Source organism: Macrosteles quadrilineatus, unplaced genomic scaffold (genome assembly GCF_028750875.1).
Source record: "Macrosteles quadrilineatus isolate MER2022 unplaced genomic scaffold, UCM_ALF_1.0 Scaffold_4__1_contigs__length_99947679, whole genome shotgun sequence".
Lineage (NCBI taxonomy): Eukaryota > Metazoa > Arthropoda > Insecta > Hemiptera > Cicadellidae > Macrosteles > Macrosteles quadrilineatus.
The window spans coordinates 73,263,591-73,279,204 of record NW_026542597.1 but is presented as its reverse complement, the minus strand read 5'-3'; the positions used below and the strand labels follow the sequence as shown (position 1 = coordinate 73,279,204).

General features: G+C 43.6%; 1 protein-coding gene across 1 annotated transcript in view; it reads left to right on the top strand.

The window, feature by feature from the left end:
* LOC128991615 (ero1-like protein) overlaps positions 1 to 15,614 on the top strand; it is a 58,341-nt gene that overhangs the window by 21,658 nt on the left and 21,069 nt on the right. The window contains exon 6 of the mRNA XM_054414656.1: positions 3,666 to 3,854. Coding sequence (XP_054270631.1) covers positions 3,666 to 3,854 — 189 coding nt within the window. The remainder of the gene's footprint in view (positions 1 to 3,665; positions 3,855 to 15,614) is intronic.

Sequence of the window (15,614 nt, the reverse complement as noted above, 5' to 3'; positions counted from 1 at the left end):
TTAAGATTACTGAGATAAAAGGATTTTCCACTGATTTCGTCATGGAACGTTATAGCAAAACATGACATGATACAGAAGAAATTTAATTTTAAAATCAGAAAATAACATTGCAAATGCTTCTTTTGGACAATTCAGTAACTCCCAATTAATGTGTCTTGTTTAAAATACAATTTACAAATTAACAGCTGTTTCATTAAAAAGTATTATCCACATGGCAAAAATGTAAACAAATCTGTAGAGGGATCTTTAAAGGCTTCTGGGGCAGAGCCCTAAGGGAATTTACTTCGTTTTTCTTTTGATAACTCATCTACAGACCAAGACCTTTCTTTTGACACCCCTATCCAGTTTCTACGCCCAGCCGTTCTCTCAAATTAGTGGAGACAAAGTTTCCAATTAAATTTTTAGATTCCCCCATGTTAATCTTATGGGAGAAAATCCAACTTTGATGGAAGATCCTGCCCAAACTAATAAAGATATCAAAAAACTAAAAACACTTTGCAAAACTACAGATCAGGGCAATTCTTTTTACACTTTAATCATCAAAATCGGTCCAAAAATGAGGGAGGAGTTCTGTTCACAAAAATCGGCTTAGCGTATTATATATATAGAAGATTATTAAAGTGATACAATCAAATTTTATGTTAACGGTTAAGGTCATTTACCAAATAAAAATATGGGCATATGGCACATCAAAATGAAGCTTAGAGTGTGTAGATTTGCCAAAAAGTATTGGTATGGACAAATTTTCTAAGGGTTCTGCCCCACAGGCTGATTTCCAAAGGGCTACGCCTGGCATGCTTCCAAAGTTTAAATGATTTAATTTAATTTAGTTAATGAAACAGCTGGTCAGTACAATGAACTGGTGTTTGTTTATTTTCTCGACAAAATATGTTTGTGACATTTTATGTAGATTGAGGAGGGTTATGTTTGGTTTTAAAGAAAGGTTGTATACGTTTTGTAAAGTATTGCTCAAAGTTTCATTTTGTAATTTATATAGTAAGCTACGTGTAAAGAGGCTTGACTAAAATTGAAGAGTTATGATAAAACAGGTCATTCATGAAGCATCAATATGAAAGGTATGTTGTCATATTATTTTGGATCTACTAACATCAAAAGTAGGGGTTTGAAAGTAATTAGGTTTACACTTTTAAATCAGTTTATATTTTCAAACTAAATCATAGAGTTGGTGTATTTTAAAATACACATCAGCACCACTTTAATAGCTCTCTAGGTCACATTTTCTTCCCGTTGCAAAGCACGGGTATAGCAGCTTGTTTGATGTATAAATCAAAACTAATAGTAAGAAAATCTATCATACAGTCAAACTCTAAAATTTGAAGTTACAAATCGTTACTGAAGCATAATATTTACTCTAATTACAAATACAAATTGGTTTAATTATTAAGAATAGTACTGCGGGTATTCGTAATACTCACTAGTGCGGACGTTAATCCACACCAGGGTGTATTGCATCCAAAGATCCATAAATTTAAACGAATGGTGTTTTGGCCTCAAATCGAAAATTAATGTAAATCGATCCGGGTCCAGGTCTTACAATGAAACATTCGGCAATAGTGTATTCCCTATAAGGGAAATTCCCTTATATAATTTTGTGTAAGTATTCAAATTTATAAAAAATTTAACATTTTCAATTGGAAATGTTTAACATTTTCCTATGAGCTAAATGACGATCATTAGCTAACCACAAGCTGTTTGCGCTGCGGTTGTTTTGGCATAAGACCTTTGTTGTAAATGATAATTGGTAAACCAGTACAGACTCTAAGTTAGTGGTTATCAGTGTAATCTCATAGAGATGAGGTCCATCCAGAACTATTAAATAACACAACGATTAGTTAACATATTACAAAATGAAGAACGAAACAACCGATTTTTTAAACAGTTAGGCATAAAACAATTTAATATTCTATAAAATATCATAGAGATAAGAGCCTATAAGATTAAGAGTATTTGGCAAGCTTTACAATAAATCCACCCCAAAAGGTTCATATTCTCAGATTGGTAAACTGATTTCAATAGGCCTAAATGTGTTTTATACGATTTATCCACATTTTCATCAACTAGAATTGAAGAATTTCCCCAAGGGATGTCTTACTTATAACTGATTTTAACGAACGATGCTTTTTGCATATAATATAACAAACCCCTAAAACAAACGAGTACAGTACAATGGTTTCAGACCTTGGTCTTATTTAGTCTACTCTCACCCATCTCACATTCTGCAACCATTTACACATGGCTTTAAAATAACTCTACTTTTTTTGCTACTAATTGTTATAGTTAATTCATACATTTTTGAAATTTACAAGACTTGTAATAGGCTTTTAGCAGTTGGTAGAAACGGGTTGATTCAATTTTTTAAATTTAAATTCAGATTCCTTGAAAATAGATTTTGTTTCTTACTTCTGATTTGTCAAACTTAAAAAGGTCGAGTACGTATTCGTGTATTCAAACTGTGGTAGATTAAAGGCATTTTAAAGAATCATACAAAATCCAAAGTAAGAGTAATCGAGGCTAAAATTAATTAGTATGGCTCAATAAGTCAATAAGTCATTTATTGGGCCAAACTAACAATAACTTGCATTAGCCAAGTCAATTTACAAGAAATTTAGTACATCTTAATACACCTAATTTCCTTACTAAAAAAAACTCATGATTACTATTGACTAGTGATCAATAGGGCCTACTAGTCGTAAACTTGATATTTATCACATTCGTTGATCGTTAGCATTGTGTATAAATGTCAGCCTAAATTAGCAGGTGCACATCTAGCATTGATAGAGTTCCAATGGGTTTGCAGTAAACCAATAATTGTGTTGATGACAGAAATGAAAACAAATACAAACTTCTGTTTGGAGCCAACCTCATTGATTTTCAATTTTGCTTTTTGAGCTTAAAGTTTGTGGTTTTGAGGTGAATTTTCAAAGTATTGCATTTGTTATGGTAATCATTAATAGTAATGAATATGAAGTAGGTGCGTTTTGATTTGAAGGGTGTTAGGGTTAACTTAAAAGAGATATACAAAAGTTGTTTTTTACATTATTTACTCCACTGTAAACTTAAAATCTATAACTGTACACAACAAATATATATTTCTTTAATCAATAGTTCATTTCTGAACTATATTTTTATCACTGTATCTGTGTTGTCGTCTGCTCCATTGAATTCCGCTGGCCAACTACCCACCTCAATGCAGACAGTTCCCAATTTTATAATTTAATTGAATTTTTATTATGGTTTTGGTTTAACAGATTGTGATTTAAAAGGGTTTTACTGTAACTAATGTGTGAAGTGGCACTTAGCACTCGAGTTACACATTATATTTTTCCTACAGTTACTAGTTTTGCCAACTTATTTTAAAGCGTACACATATTACGGGCCTAATAAAAGCACAATGTTTTGTGTTTGTTGGTTAAAATACTGGATTGCAGCAAAAAAAAAAAAAAAAAAAAAAATTAGTGAGGCAAAATTAAGTAAATTCAGCAATTATCTACTTGGCATGCTATAATCAGTGCAAGGAAGCCCACTATGTCAGGTAACTGTGGGAAAAGGTTATTGTATATGCATAGTATAAGTGTAACTGTGGTATCAAATGTTTTTGTTGTAATCTGTTGCATTGTTATTCACTTTGACACTTTACGATCCAGTGCAGCAACAATGGAGGAGTTTGCTCGATGGGAAGCCTTTGACGACGCTCTAGACTTGTACTGCTTCTACGAGGAAGATCCGGACGCTGAGTACGTAGACTTGCTGCTAAACCCCGAGAGGTACACGGGGTACAGGGGCTACTCAGCTCACCGCATCTGGAACAGCATATACATGGAGAACTGCTTCAGGTGAAACCTTAGTTATGGATATAACTAAACATTCCGATGTTTAAGCTATAACCATGTTTAGAGTAAAATAAACTAAGTTGAATAATTGAGCCTCAAATACAAACTACACAGTAGATCCCTGCTAATCCGACCTTGGTTAGTACGACCGTCGACCTTTCGCTTGATTTGACGGTTCAGTTGCATATTGGTGACAATATTGTGTCTATTTTCTATGGTGGTGTGGAGATCGTCTAGATGGCAATGGCGGCAAAAATCTTGTCTATCACCTGCGATCACAAAACATCATGATCTGTTTTTGTGTTATGCAAACATTAATTGTCATTCTCCTTGGCTTTATGATCAATCTAAATAAGAATATTCAATTTCCAAAACTTTGGGAATCTTACATTTTGTACTTCCCTTTTTTTAGGGAGTACTTAGGCACAGCAATAATATGTTTCTTTATTGAGACTGTAATCTTTATAAAGAAAGGTTATAAATTTCACGTTAGTTTTAATTACTGCATTTTATTCTGATATGTTAAATGACCTTAATTAATTGGTAATTTAAAAATTGTAATAGAAATGTGTCCAAGCACAGTTGCAAATTTGAACACAGCTTCATGACGTGATAGCTGGTAGAGCGTAAACAGATTCATTGTTTGTTTACATGCTATTGACAGAAAGTGAAGTAGAAACAACATTACACTTGTGCTAACGTTTTCACCAATCAGATAAAACCATCACTTACAGCCATTATTACACACCCCATTACTAACAGCCATTATTTTCCTCATTGTATTTCACTACCTTATTGTGTTCCTGATAATTTATTTTGTTGTAAAACATGTTTTATTCACCCATCAAAGCCCCAAAGGAAATATTGTTGATATATTCAGTATTAAATTGACTATATATTATCAATATATTGAAGGAATATTAAACTTATTGCTTTGCAACAAGATAGTAGATATAGATAATATGGATAAAATTCAGGAGTTAAACACTGTAAAATTTCCATGTAGCCTAGCTAAATATATGTACATTTTAAGTTATTAACACATTGAGTGCGGTGAAAATATTAGTGGGTGCTTCCCCAGGGCCTGAATTTTTTTATCAAATCTTACCTTTAGTTCCCTGAATTGAGGATCCAGGTCAGAAATAGTGTTTTGAGCTTTAAAAAAAAATAGCGTCTAAAATCGCTGGTCACCAGTGACACTGGCCCAGGCAATGACGTCTATAGTAAAGATGTAAAAAAACACACTAAAAATGTTAAATTGTGCTATATTTATTATTTACAGCCCCTTCCTCCCTCCCATCCATTGTTCTTTGCACTCAAACTGCATCGTTGAACTGGTTGAAACAATCCCCTATGCATAATCCTGGTTTGTCTGGACAAGTGCGACAGAAAAAAACAAACTAATAAACAATAAACAATATTTTGTGTGTCATACTACAATAAAAAAAAACAAAAGAAGTACTCCAATAAATGTATAGTTATTAAATTTGTAAGTAGGAATTTGTGACCTAATTTTCCTGGCGGACGACAAGAGGTAAATTACGCCACCGGTAAGAAAACGAGATCCCAGGATTCGCCCTAGTCTGGTCGCGGGGAGTTTCCCAGGAGTCGATAGTGATTCGGATAGCCTAACTTTGATAGCCCTGGTTGTCAGAGCTCGAGACGAACGTTGCGGGTTACTAAACACCCTACTCGAAATCACCACTCTAGCCTAGGGCTTGTGGGGAAAATAATAATTTTGACTTGACTCTGTGGGCAAATATCTAAATGATACACTACTAGCTAACTTAACGAATCAATAAGTAAGCTAAGTAGTCACTCCGCTTACCTACGGAGTTAAATCTTCAACCTGTAACAAACAAGGTTAGTACAAGATAGGCCTAACCTAGCCTAACTCCCACAGAGTCCGAATTTACTAAATTATAAGAAAACAAGTTAGCCTAAGTGGTCCAGGTGAGGAACGAACAAAAAACGAAACTAAAAAGGTGAAACTGCTCCTTGAGCCAAAAAAACGAAAAACTAAAACTTTAACTTCCTCACGTGTTCAACTTAGACCAACTTCGACAGAACTTGTCCAGCAGAAACCTGTCTGCTGGGACAAACTTCGGGATGCTAAAAGAACTTTGAAACAGATTTAAGAATTAAAAAGTAAGTCCCAAATACGGATTATGAAACGTTAATCGAAATGATCTGTCACCAACTCCGATACTTTAATTAAATGAGTTGGTTAAAGCGTATGACGAGGTCTGCGAATCAGGCCTAGCCTATGAACTTCGACAAAGTTCTGCCGAAACACAAGTGACGGAGAAGTATTCGAAAGAAAAACCTAAGTTGTCTAAGTGTTACGCAACTTACCAAACGAAGTAATAATACTGTGAAACACTTTTTGCGCACTCGATGCACCACGAACTTAAAGTAGGCTAACTTTTAAGCGACGAACCGAAAACAAAAACTCTTCAAATTGAAGACGAACGAACTCGCGAAATGCCGGGAATACGAATGACAACTCTCCTCCACAACTCTTCTTCTTCCCTCACCTTCGTCTCAGAATCGAGACGAAAGTTAACACGCTTCCTGATTGGTCAGCACAAACAGAGTCAGCTGAGTCCCGTGTCAGCAAAGGCAGGCGTATGACAGCTTTAACATGCTTTATAACTGCCTCGCTCACAAAGTGGGTCAGCTGCTCTTATTCTCTCCCGTAGCCCGCCCTCAGACGCAGTCGAACAACCAAACAACCAAACTGACACCAACGTCGTCTGCTGTCTTGGAATTGGAGGTTAGGTGCGATGTCAGTTTAGCGTCGCGACTAGGGCACAACAACAGCTTACATTCAGCTGTTTAAGTTTCGTGGTTTAGCCGTTATTTTACCCCCTACACATTTGACCCGTTACACCCCCTCCACACTTCGGAACGAAAAAAAAAGAAAAACGAGAAAAAGAAAAAAAGCTGTTGAGCTTTCCTGCAGGTGACACATCATCAGTAGGATCGTGGGCAAGAAAAGTTGACAGAAGCTGATGCCGGACCCCGTTAGTCCGGCGGCTCCAGGGTGTTGACGACGAAAAGCGAACGAAGCCGGGTTGCCTCAGAGGTCTAAACGAAAACGAATCGGGGCGAAAAGTAACCAAAGGTGAAGAGTAGGCGTGGGGTTTACAAAGGTAGGGTAGTACGGCAGGCTCGGAGTCTTGGAAGCGGGGCGAAGAGCTACTCACGAGGATACGTCACCCCCAGACGAGGGTTAGCTATGGCTGCTTGTCGGCCGCTTGACGTGGCCGAAAGGACTGACGAACAACGGATCACCAGACGTCGCTGCGGTTGCGGGATCCTTGCAGACTAGTCACGTGCACAGAAAGGTTTCAAGTCTTTCACGTGAACGACGTGCACTGCAGCAGTATCCTCATCACGTACCTCGTAGAGATTAGTACCTCGACGACCGACCACAATGCAGGGGCCATGATATTTTGGTGCTAATTTCCCTACGATGGCGTCAGCAGCAGAAGACAGGACGTGGAGTCTTCTCATCACCTGCGCGCCGACTTCGTGCGTCACCTCCCTGCGACGGAGGTTATAATATGTTGATTGCCTTTCGTAGGCGGCCTTGAGGTTATTGCGTGTCTGCGCGATCAGACGCTGAAAGTCCTCCAGTCGTTTGCGATGGGTCTCACTTAACGAGGGACCTTGGGGAGTTTCGGACCCCTCAAACGAAAGGCCACGGACGGCACAGGGAGGCTTCAGTTCGCGTCCAAAACACAGCATCGCAGGAGTGAATCCAGTAGAGTCGTGGACAGCTGTGTTGAGGGCGTACTGAAACTCCACCAGGTGGTTGTCCCAAGACCTATGGTTGCCTTTCACGAACTGCGCAATCATAGTCTTCACCACCCGGTTCTGCCTCTCGACTGGGTTCGACTGCGGGCTGTAGGGGGCCGTTGTCTGTAGCGTGATGCCCCAATCAGCAGCCAACTCTCGAACCAGTTTACCGACGAACTGCGTGCCATTGTCCGTAATCAACACATCCGGAGCTCCATGTCGAAGTAGGACAGCCTTCAGCTTCGTCACCACATTCTTTGCGGTTGCAGACGCAATGGAGGCGAGTTCCGTCCATTTGCTGAAGGTATCCTGCACCACGAGCAGAAATCGCTGACCCCGCTGTGATCTAGGCAATGGGCCTACTAGGTCAGCAGACACTGCGTACCACGGTCCTTGGGGTTGTCGGAAGTACATTTTCCCAGCTGGTTTCGTTTGGGGTACTTTATAGGCCTGGCATTGGGCGCAAGACCGTACATAGGCCTTCACCTCACGACGCCAGTTAGGCCAAAAGTACTCCCCACCAACTCGGGCTAACGTCTTCTTCACCCCAAGATGTCCTGCCGTAGCCGTGTCGTGGTTTTCGTGCAGTACCACGGATACTTGGTCGCTTGGCACACACACCCTCCATGTCGTAGGTCGATCCTTCTTCGAGACAGCACGATACAGCTTACCGTCGCGAAGCTGGTATCTCGAGTATCGCCCAGGGTGTTTGCTGACCAGGTTGCGAAGGCGGTCATACCAAGCACCGTGGCTCCCCGGCGGGTTACCATCGTTGTCCACGTCAGATGATGGGTCGTCAGTCTCCGGCTGCGTCGGACCAGGAGCTTCGTCGTCGATAACGTCACCCGCCGGATCATCACCGAGTGAAGGTTCGTCACCTTCAGCATCGGTTAGGCGTCGTAACCGCAACTGTTCCCTAGCACCGCGTCTGGTTAAAACTCCGACCTCGAACGTAGGTTGATCGGGTTCACCAGACGAGCTGGGCGCTTCAGGGACCGGCTGACGAGATAGGGCGTCGGCCACTCTGTTCGCTGTCCCCTTGCGGTACCTTATCTCGAAGTCGAATTGCTGCAACTCCATAACCCACCGAGCCAGGCGCCCACTAGGCTCACTGAGCTTAAGCAGCCATTTTAGGGCGACATGGTCGGTTATCGCAATGAAGTGGTAGCCTTCGAGATAAGCCTTGAATTTCCGAACAGCCCACACGAGAGCGAGACACTCCTTCTCGGTAGTTGTGTAGTTCTGTTCGGCCTCAGAGAGTAGCCTACTGGCATACGCAACGACCACTTCTCGGTCGTTTACACTCTGAGTTAACGCTGCTCCCAGGCCATAATTCGAGGCGTCGACCTGGAGCACGAAGGGTTGGCTGAAGTCGGGACAGGCGAGAATCGGGGCCGTCACTAAGGCGTGCTTCAGAGCTTCGAATGCCTTAGTTTGTTCGGGTCCCCAGAGCCACTTGGCGTTCTTCTTCAGCAAACCTCGAAGCGGAATGGTTACTGAAGCGAACTTCTCGACGAATCGCCGATACCACGACGCAAGGCCTAGGAAACTGCGAAGTCCCTTGACGTTCGTGGGTGCGGGGAAATCCTGAATGGCGCGGACCTTCTCAGGATCTGTGGCGATTCCATCTTGGCTCACGATGTGTCCCAGATACTTCAGCTCCCTACAGGCGAAGTGACACTTCTCGGGGTTTAAACGAAGGCCCGCCTCGCGTAGGCGGCGAAAAACAACCCCCAGAAGTTCTAGATGCTCCTCGAAAGACGTTGACACTACCACAAGGTCATCAAGGTAAGCGAAGACCTTCGGCTCCAGCTCAGGCCCGATGACTCTATCCAGAAGGCGCTGGAAGGTGGCACCGGCCGAGTGTAGGCCAAACGGCATGACCTTGAACTGAAAAAGGCCTAGGCCTGGCACAGTGAAGGCGGTCACGGGGCGACTGTCGACGGCCAATGGCACTTGCCAGTAGCCTTGCTTCAGGTCCAAGGTACTGATAAACTTGGCCTGCCTGAGCTTCTCAAGGATGGCGTTAATCCTAGGCAGAGGATAGGCGTCCTTGATCGAGGAGTCATTCACCCTGCGCATGTCGATGCAAAAGCGGTATTTCCCAGTCGACTTCCGGATCAACACGATCGGAGAGCTCCATGGACTCTCGGATGGTTCGATTACGTCATCCTTCAACATGGCAGCTACTTCATCGTTGATGACCGCTTGCATTGCAGGGTTACGAGGGTAGTGGCGCTGTTTGATCGGGACTGCGTTTGGTTTGAGCCGGATGACATGCTCAGTCAACGCCGTGGGTCCCGCAACAGCATCGAAGAGAGGAAGTTCTTTCTCGAGAAAATTCTTGAGATGCTGTTCTTCCTTTGACGTCAGCGGTTCCAATGTGCCCGTCGCACAAGGGAGAGTCGTGGTCGTGTCGAATGTGCCATCGTTGTTGACGTTTATACGTATGAGGTTAAGGTCTCGAATACACCTCATACCTAATACGACGTCCGTGGTGAGCCCAGGCACGAAATAGGCTCCGAGTATGAGGTTTTCACCTAAGATCTGGGCCGGGATGTGGTACTTCGTCTCAATCCGACAACGTGTACCATCAGCCATCCTCAGGTCCGCCGAAGATATCTCAGGTTTTACCCCACACTCGTCGAAGTGACGAACAACCTCATCCCCGACGAGGTTTACAACTGCTCCGGTATCCAACAGAGCTTGGAATCTCTTTCCAAGGAGCAAGGTGTCGATAAAAGGTCGGATGTCGGTTGACTCAGATGATTTTCCAGCCGACACATACGAGGTGCTCACGTAATTGAGCTCGGTAGAGGTCGTAGGCGGCTGCGCTGCGGGCTCAAGTGACCTCACTATGCCTGAACCCGATTCAGTGAAGGCCGTTATGTACTGGAGCCATGAGCTCCATTCTTCGGAGGTAGTGTAGCTACGGGGCGTGGGCTCAGGCGACCTCCGGCGGCCTGAGTCCGTCTGGCGTTTCCCGCGCGACAACCGCAGCTCGTAGTGGCCACTCCTACTTGTTTGCAGTAGTAACACCGCAACACCTTCGGCTGATTGCAATCTCGGAAGACATGTCCGCGTGCATCACAGTTCCAGCAGACCGGAGGGTTGCGGTTACTCGATGATCGTGATGGGCTCGTAGACGGTAGGCCTTGGCGCATATGGTTAGGGACGGTGGGCGTCGTATGCCTTGCCTGGTTACCCCCACTCCTTGCAGGGTAATCACCAGTGCGGCCGGTCTTTGGCGAGGTAGGTTGCAGTTTACAGTCAGGCTCCGAATATTCCATCACCGCAACATCGACGAAACGGTCCATTCGACGCCTGGGCGTGTAGGCAGTCTCAGGTACCAACGCTTGAGCAACTGGAGGGGGAGGGCGGAACAGCTTGCGCTCCCGTAGCAGCTCCTCGTATTCGTCGGCTCGCTCGATGAGGTCGGGTAGCGTGGCAAAGTCATGACGTCGTATCATGAACTTGTACTCCGGCCTCATGTTCAAGTACACCAGGTCGATGGTTTCCTGGTTAGAGAAAGTGCCGCTCCGTCGGATCAGGGTTGTCAGGGCAATCACAAAATCTTTAAATGCCTCTGTTTCACCCTGAGTGCGCTTCCGTATCTCGTCATCCAAGTGGCGATGATAGCCAGCAGGGAAGAACTGGACCTCGAATGCCCGCCTAAAGTCGTGGAAGGAACGCCACATCATTTTGTTGTTCCTGTACCAGAGGAGAGCTTGGCCATGTAGAAGTGAAGGCAAAGCCTTCAAAACGTCCTCTGGCGACAGAGAGTAGGCCTCGCGCAGCTCCTCTAGACGCTCCAGGAACGAAACCGCATCTCGTCTGCCGTCGAAGCGCAAGTTCCACTTCCGGACCTTGTCACAGAGGGCGGACGACGTTTTAGCAACGTCCTCATGCAGGTCATGACTCCGCAGGACGTACGAAGACCGGACACCTCCATACACATCGTTCGTCCGAGACGGGACGGCGTACCGAGAGGTTAGCTGGTCCATCTCGTTAGCTGGCGGCTCAGCGTAGTCAGCATCATGTGTTCTTGGGCCCCGCCGTTCGAGGTTCAACACCTCGGCTAACGTGTGCTCCATGCTGCGCAGGTCGGCATTGGTCGATAGGCCTAGCATTTGGCGTATGCGGTCCAAACTTCGATGTATTGGGTCCTCGAAGGGGTATTCCCGAGGCAGAGACCCTTGAGCCGAGTCGAAGGTATGCTGGGCATCAGTAACGTCCTCTTGTCCGGCGAAGGACAGTTCGTGCGGTGCCGAGGTGACCGCAGCAGGTGGGCTCTGACGCTGGAACGTAGCAGGGGGTAGGCCTACGGGTCCATAGGTACCAGGTGGTCTCCAAGCAGTAGGTTGATGCGTTGACCCCGTTCGGTAGTCGAAAGGCGAAAGGCGTGGAGTAGGCTCATGCACCGAAGTCCGGGCCTGGTTATCTAACACCTGGCCAGTCATAAGCACCTCCTCCTGGGAGGTTGCGGGGGTCTGAGCACCAGCGTTGATCCGCCAGTATAGGCAAAGGCGCCTGCGAAGTTCCTCTACCGTGCCATGGGTGGGTAGGTCGAGTCGCTCCACCTCAGCGATCAACTGTAGTTTAGACAACCGGTAGATCCATCCAACGCGAGGATCTTCCGTTGGGGCGAGCGGAGCGGAGTAGCCGGTCGAGGTCATCGGTCGTGTGTACACCGTCGATGTTGTGGTAACCGTCGATGCGCAAGAGCAGGTGGGGATAACCGATGACGTAATCACCACGGCACCAGCCGTGGTTAGAACTCCTGGCGTCGTACAAACTTCAGGGAGTGAGTCAGGCATAGCTGCAAAGTATTAGTGCACAACAAAACAAACAAATGGCAACAACAATTTAAAAAGGCTGAAATTGCTTAACAATTATGAAAAATCCACAATAGGCCTATTTAAATTCAAACCTAACGTTGAACAGAACTATCTAAGTCCAAACAAGACAACTTAAAAAAAAAAAAAAATTTTATTTTCCAGCCTAAGTCCCAACTAGGTAGGCCTACTCAAAACCCAAAAAAATTTGTTAAAATAGGACCAAGTCCAAACTGCTCCAAAATCCAACAATAAAAGGCTAAAATGCAATAGGCTACTATAAAGTAAACGTTTTACCTAAAATAAATAGGCTATCACACAAATAGGCTAAAATATTCAACGTTAAACACCAATAGGCATAGGCTAGCAATAGGCTACAACGACGAAACTAGAAAATATGTAGGCCTAAGCTACCTACTAAACTAGAAATGCTAGGCTAGAACGGTAACGTAGAATAAAAAATAACAGTAGGCCTAGGCAAACACTTGATAGGCTAGAGCGGTTAACGTAGGCTAAAATCTTACAACTCGACGTCAGCTGCTACAGCGATCTTAGCTTGAGCTCACCAAGTACTATCAGACTATCCAATCACTGGTCCAACTGCTTCGGGCGCCATTTATGTGACCTAATTTTCCTGGCGGACGACAAGAGGTAAATTACGCCACCGGTAAGAAAACGAGATCCCAGGATTCGCCCTAGTCTGGTCGCGGGGAGTTTCCCAGGAGTCGATAGTGATTCGGATAGCCTAACTTTGATAGCCCTGGTTGTCAGAGCTCGAGACGAACGTTGCGGGTTACTAAACACCCTACTCGAAATCACCACTCTAGCCTAGGGCTTGTGGGGAAAATAATAATTTTGACTTGACTCTGTGGGCAAATATCTAAATGATACACTACTAGCTAACTTAACGAATCAATAAGTAAGCTAAGTAGTCACTCCGCTTACCTACGGAGTTAAATCTTCAACCTGTAACAAACAAGGTTAGTACAAGATAGGCCTAACCTAGCCTAACTCCCACAGAGTCCGAATTTACTAAATTATAAGAAAACAAGTTAGCCTAAGTGGTCCAGGTGAGGAACGAACAAAAAACGAAACTAAAAAGGTGAAACTGCTCCTTGAGCCAAAAAAACGAAAAACTAAAACTTTAACTTCCTCACGTGTTCAACTTAGACCAACTTCGACAGAACTTGTCCAGCAGAAACCTGTCTGCTGGGACAAACTTCGGGATGCTAAAAGAACTTTGAAACAGATTTAAGAATTAAAAAGTAAGTCCCAAATACGGATTATGAAACGTTAATCGAAATGATCTGTCACCAACTCCGATACTTTAATTAAATGAGTTGGTTAAAGCGTATGACGAGGTCTGCGAATCAGGCCTAGCCTATGAACTTCGACAAAGTTCTGCCGAAACACAAGTGACGGAGAAGTATTCGAAAGAAAAACCTAAGTTGTCTAAGTGTTACGCAACTTACCAAACGAAGTAATAATACTGTGAAACACTTTTTGCGCACTCGATGCACCACGAACTTAAAGTAGGCTAACTTTTAAGCGACGAACCGAAAACAAAAACTCTTCAAATTGAAGACGAACGAACTCGCGAAATGCCGGGAATACGAATGACAACTCTCCTCCACAACTCTTCTTCTTCCCTCACCTTCGTCTCAGAATCGAGACGAAAGTTAACACGCTTCCTGATTGGTCAGCACAAACAGAGTCAGCTGAGTCCCGTGTCAGCAAAGGCAGGCGTATGACAGCTTTAACATGCTTTATAACTGCCTCGCTCACAAAGTGGGTCAGCTGCTCTTATTCTCTCCCGTAGCCCGCCCTCAGACGCAGTCGAACAACCAAACAACCAAACTGACACCAACGTCGTCTGCTGTCTTGGAATTGGAGGTTAGGTGCGATGTCAGTTTAGCGTCGCGACTAGGGCACAACAACAGCTTACATTCAGCTGTTTAAGTTTCGTGGTTTAGCCGTTATTTTACCCCCTACACATTTGACCCGTTACAAATTTACAGGGCACAGGTGACCGGCGCTGATCACAGGGAACAGCGGGCGAAACACACACAATAGATGCAATTATAACACACACACACAATAACTTCTGTCTAATCCTCAAGACCGTGCCACAACGTTTGATTCATTTCTGCAGGACCTGGCCAAGCACCGGTGACCAGACTGGTCCGCGGTGACCGGTGCGCACTCAATGTGTTAAGTGATGCGTGCAACTATTTCACTTGTCTCTGGTTCATCTATATACAGGGTGAGTTTTAATTGTCCCCCCACCAACTTTTTTCTACATTTTTTCAAATATCAATCCCAGACCACTTCCAAACATTGTTGGGTTATAAGTACTTCATTTTGACAAGGTGGTCATTTCCGCCGCCATCTTGGATCCGCCATATTGGATGCAAAATATTTTTCTCAAATGTAAAGGTGGGGTTGTGACCCATTATTTCGAACTAGATTTTTACCCTGATTACAATGCCGCAAACACTTTTCAAAAATCTTGATCTATTCCAAAGTTATGAGGGTTTTTTTAAACTTTTGCAACTTTTTTGTTAAAAATGTCAATATTTCAAAATCAAAATATGAAAATGAAAAACGGATTGCGGCATTGAGTTTAGCTTAAAAAAGTAGTTCAAAATGAAGGGTCACAACACCCCCTTCACATTTAAAATAATTTATCACAGTTCAAAATGGCGGATCAAAGATGGCGGCCGGAAAAAATACATCAGTCATAACCAAGTGAAAATAGGTCGACAATTACTGGTAGTGTATACTTAACTTTATCTAGCACTATTTTGAGATTATGATCTTATTTTGTACTTGCACAATGTTAAAATGGACTAAAAATAAAGTTTTAAAAAGCCCTCATAACTTTGGAATAGATCAAGATTTTTGAAAAGTGTTTGCGGCATTGTAATCAGGGTAAAAATCTAGTTCGAAATAATGGGTCACAACCCCACCTTTACATTTGAGAAAAAATTTTTGCATCCAATATGGCGGATCCAAGATGGCGGCCGGAAATGAGCACCCTGTCAAAATAAAGGACTTACTACCCAACAATGTTTGGAAGTGGTCTGGGATTGATGTTTGAAAAAAAATTTAGAAAAAAGTTGGG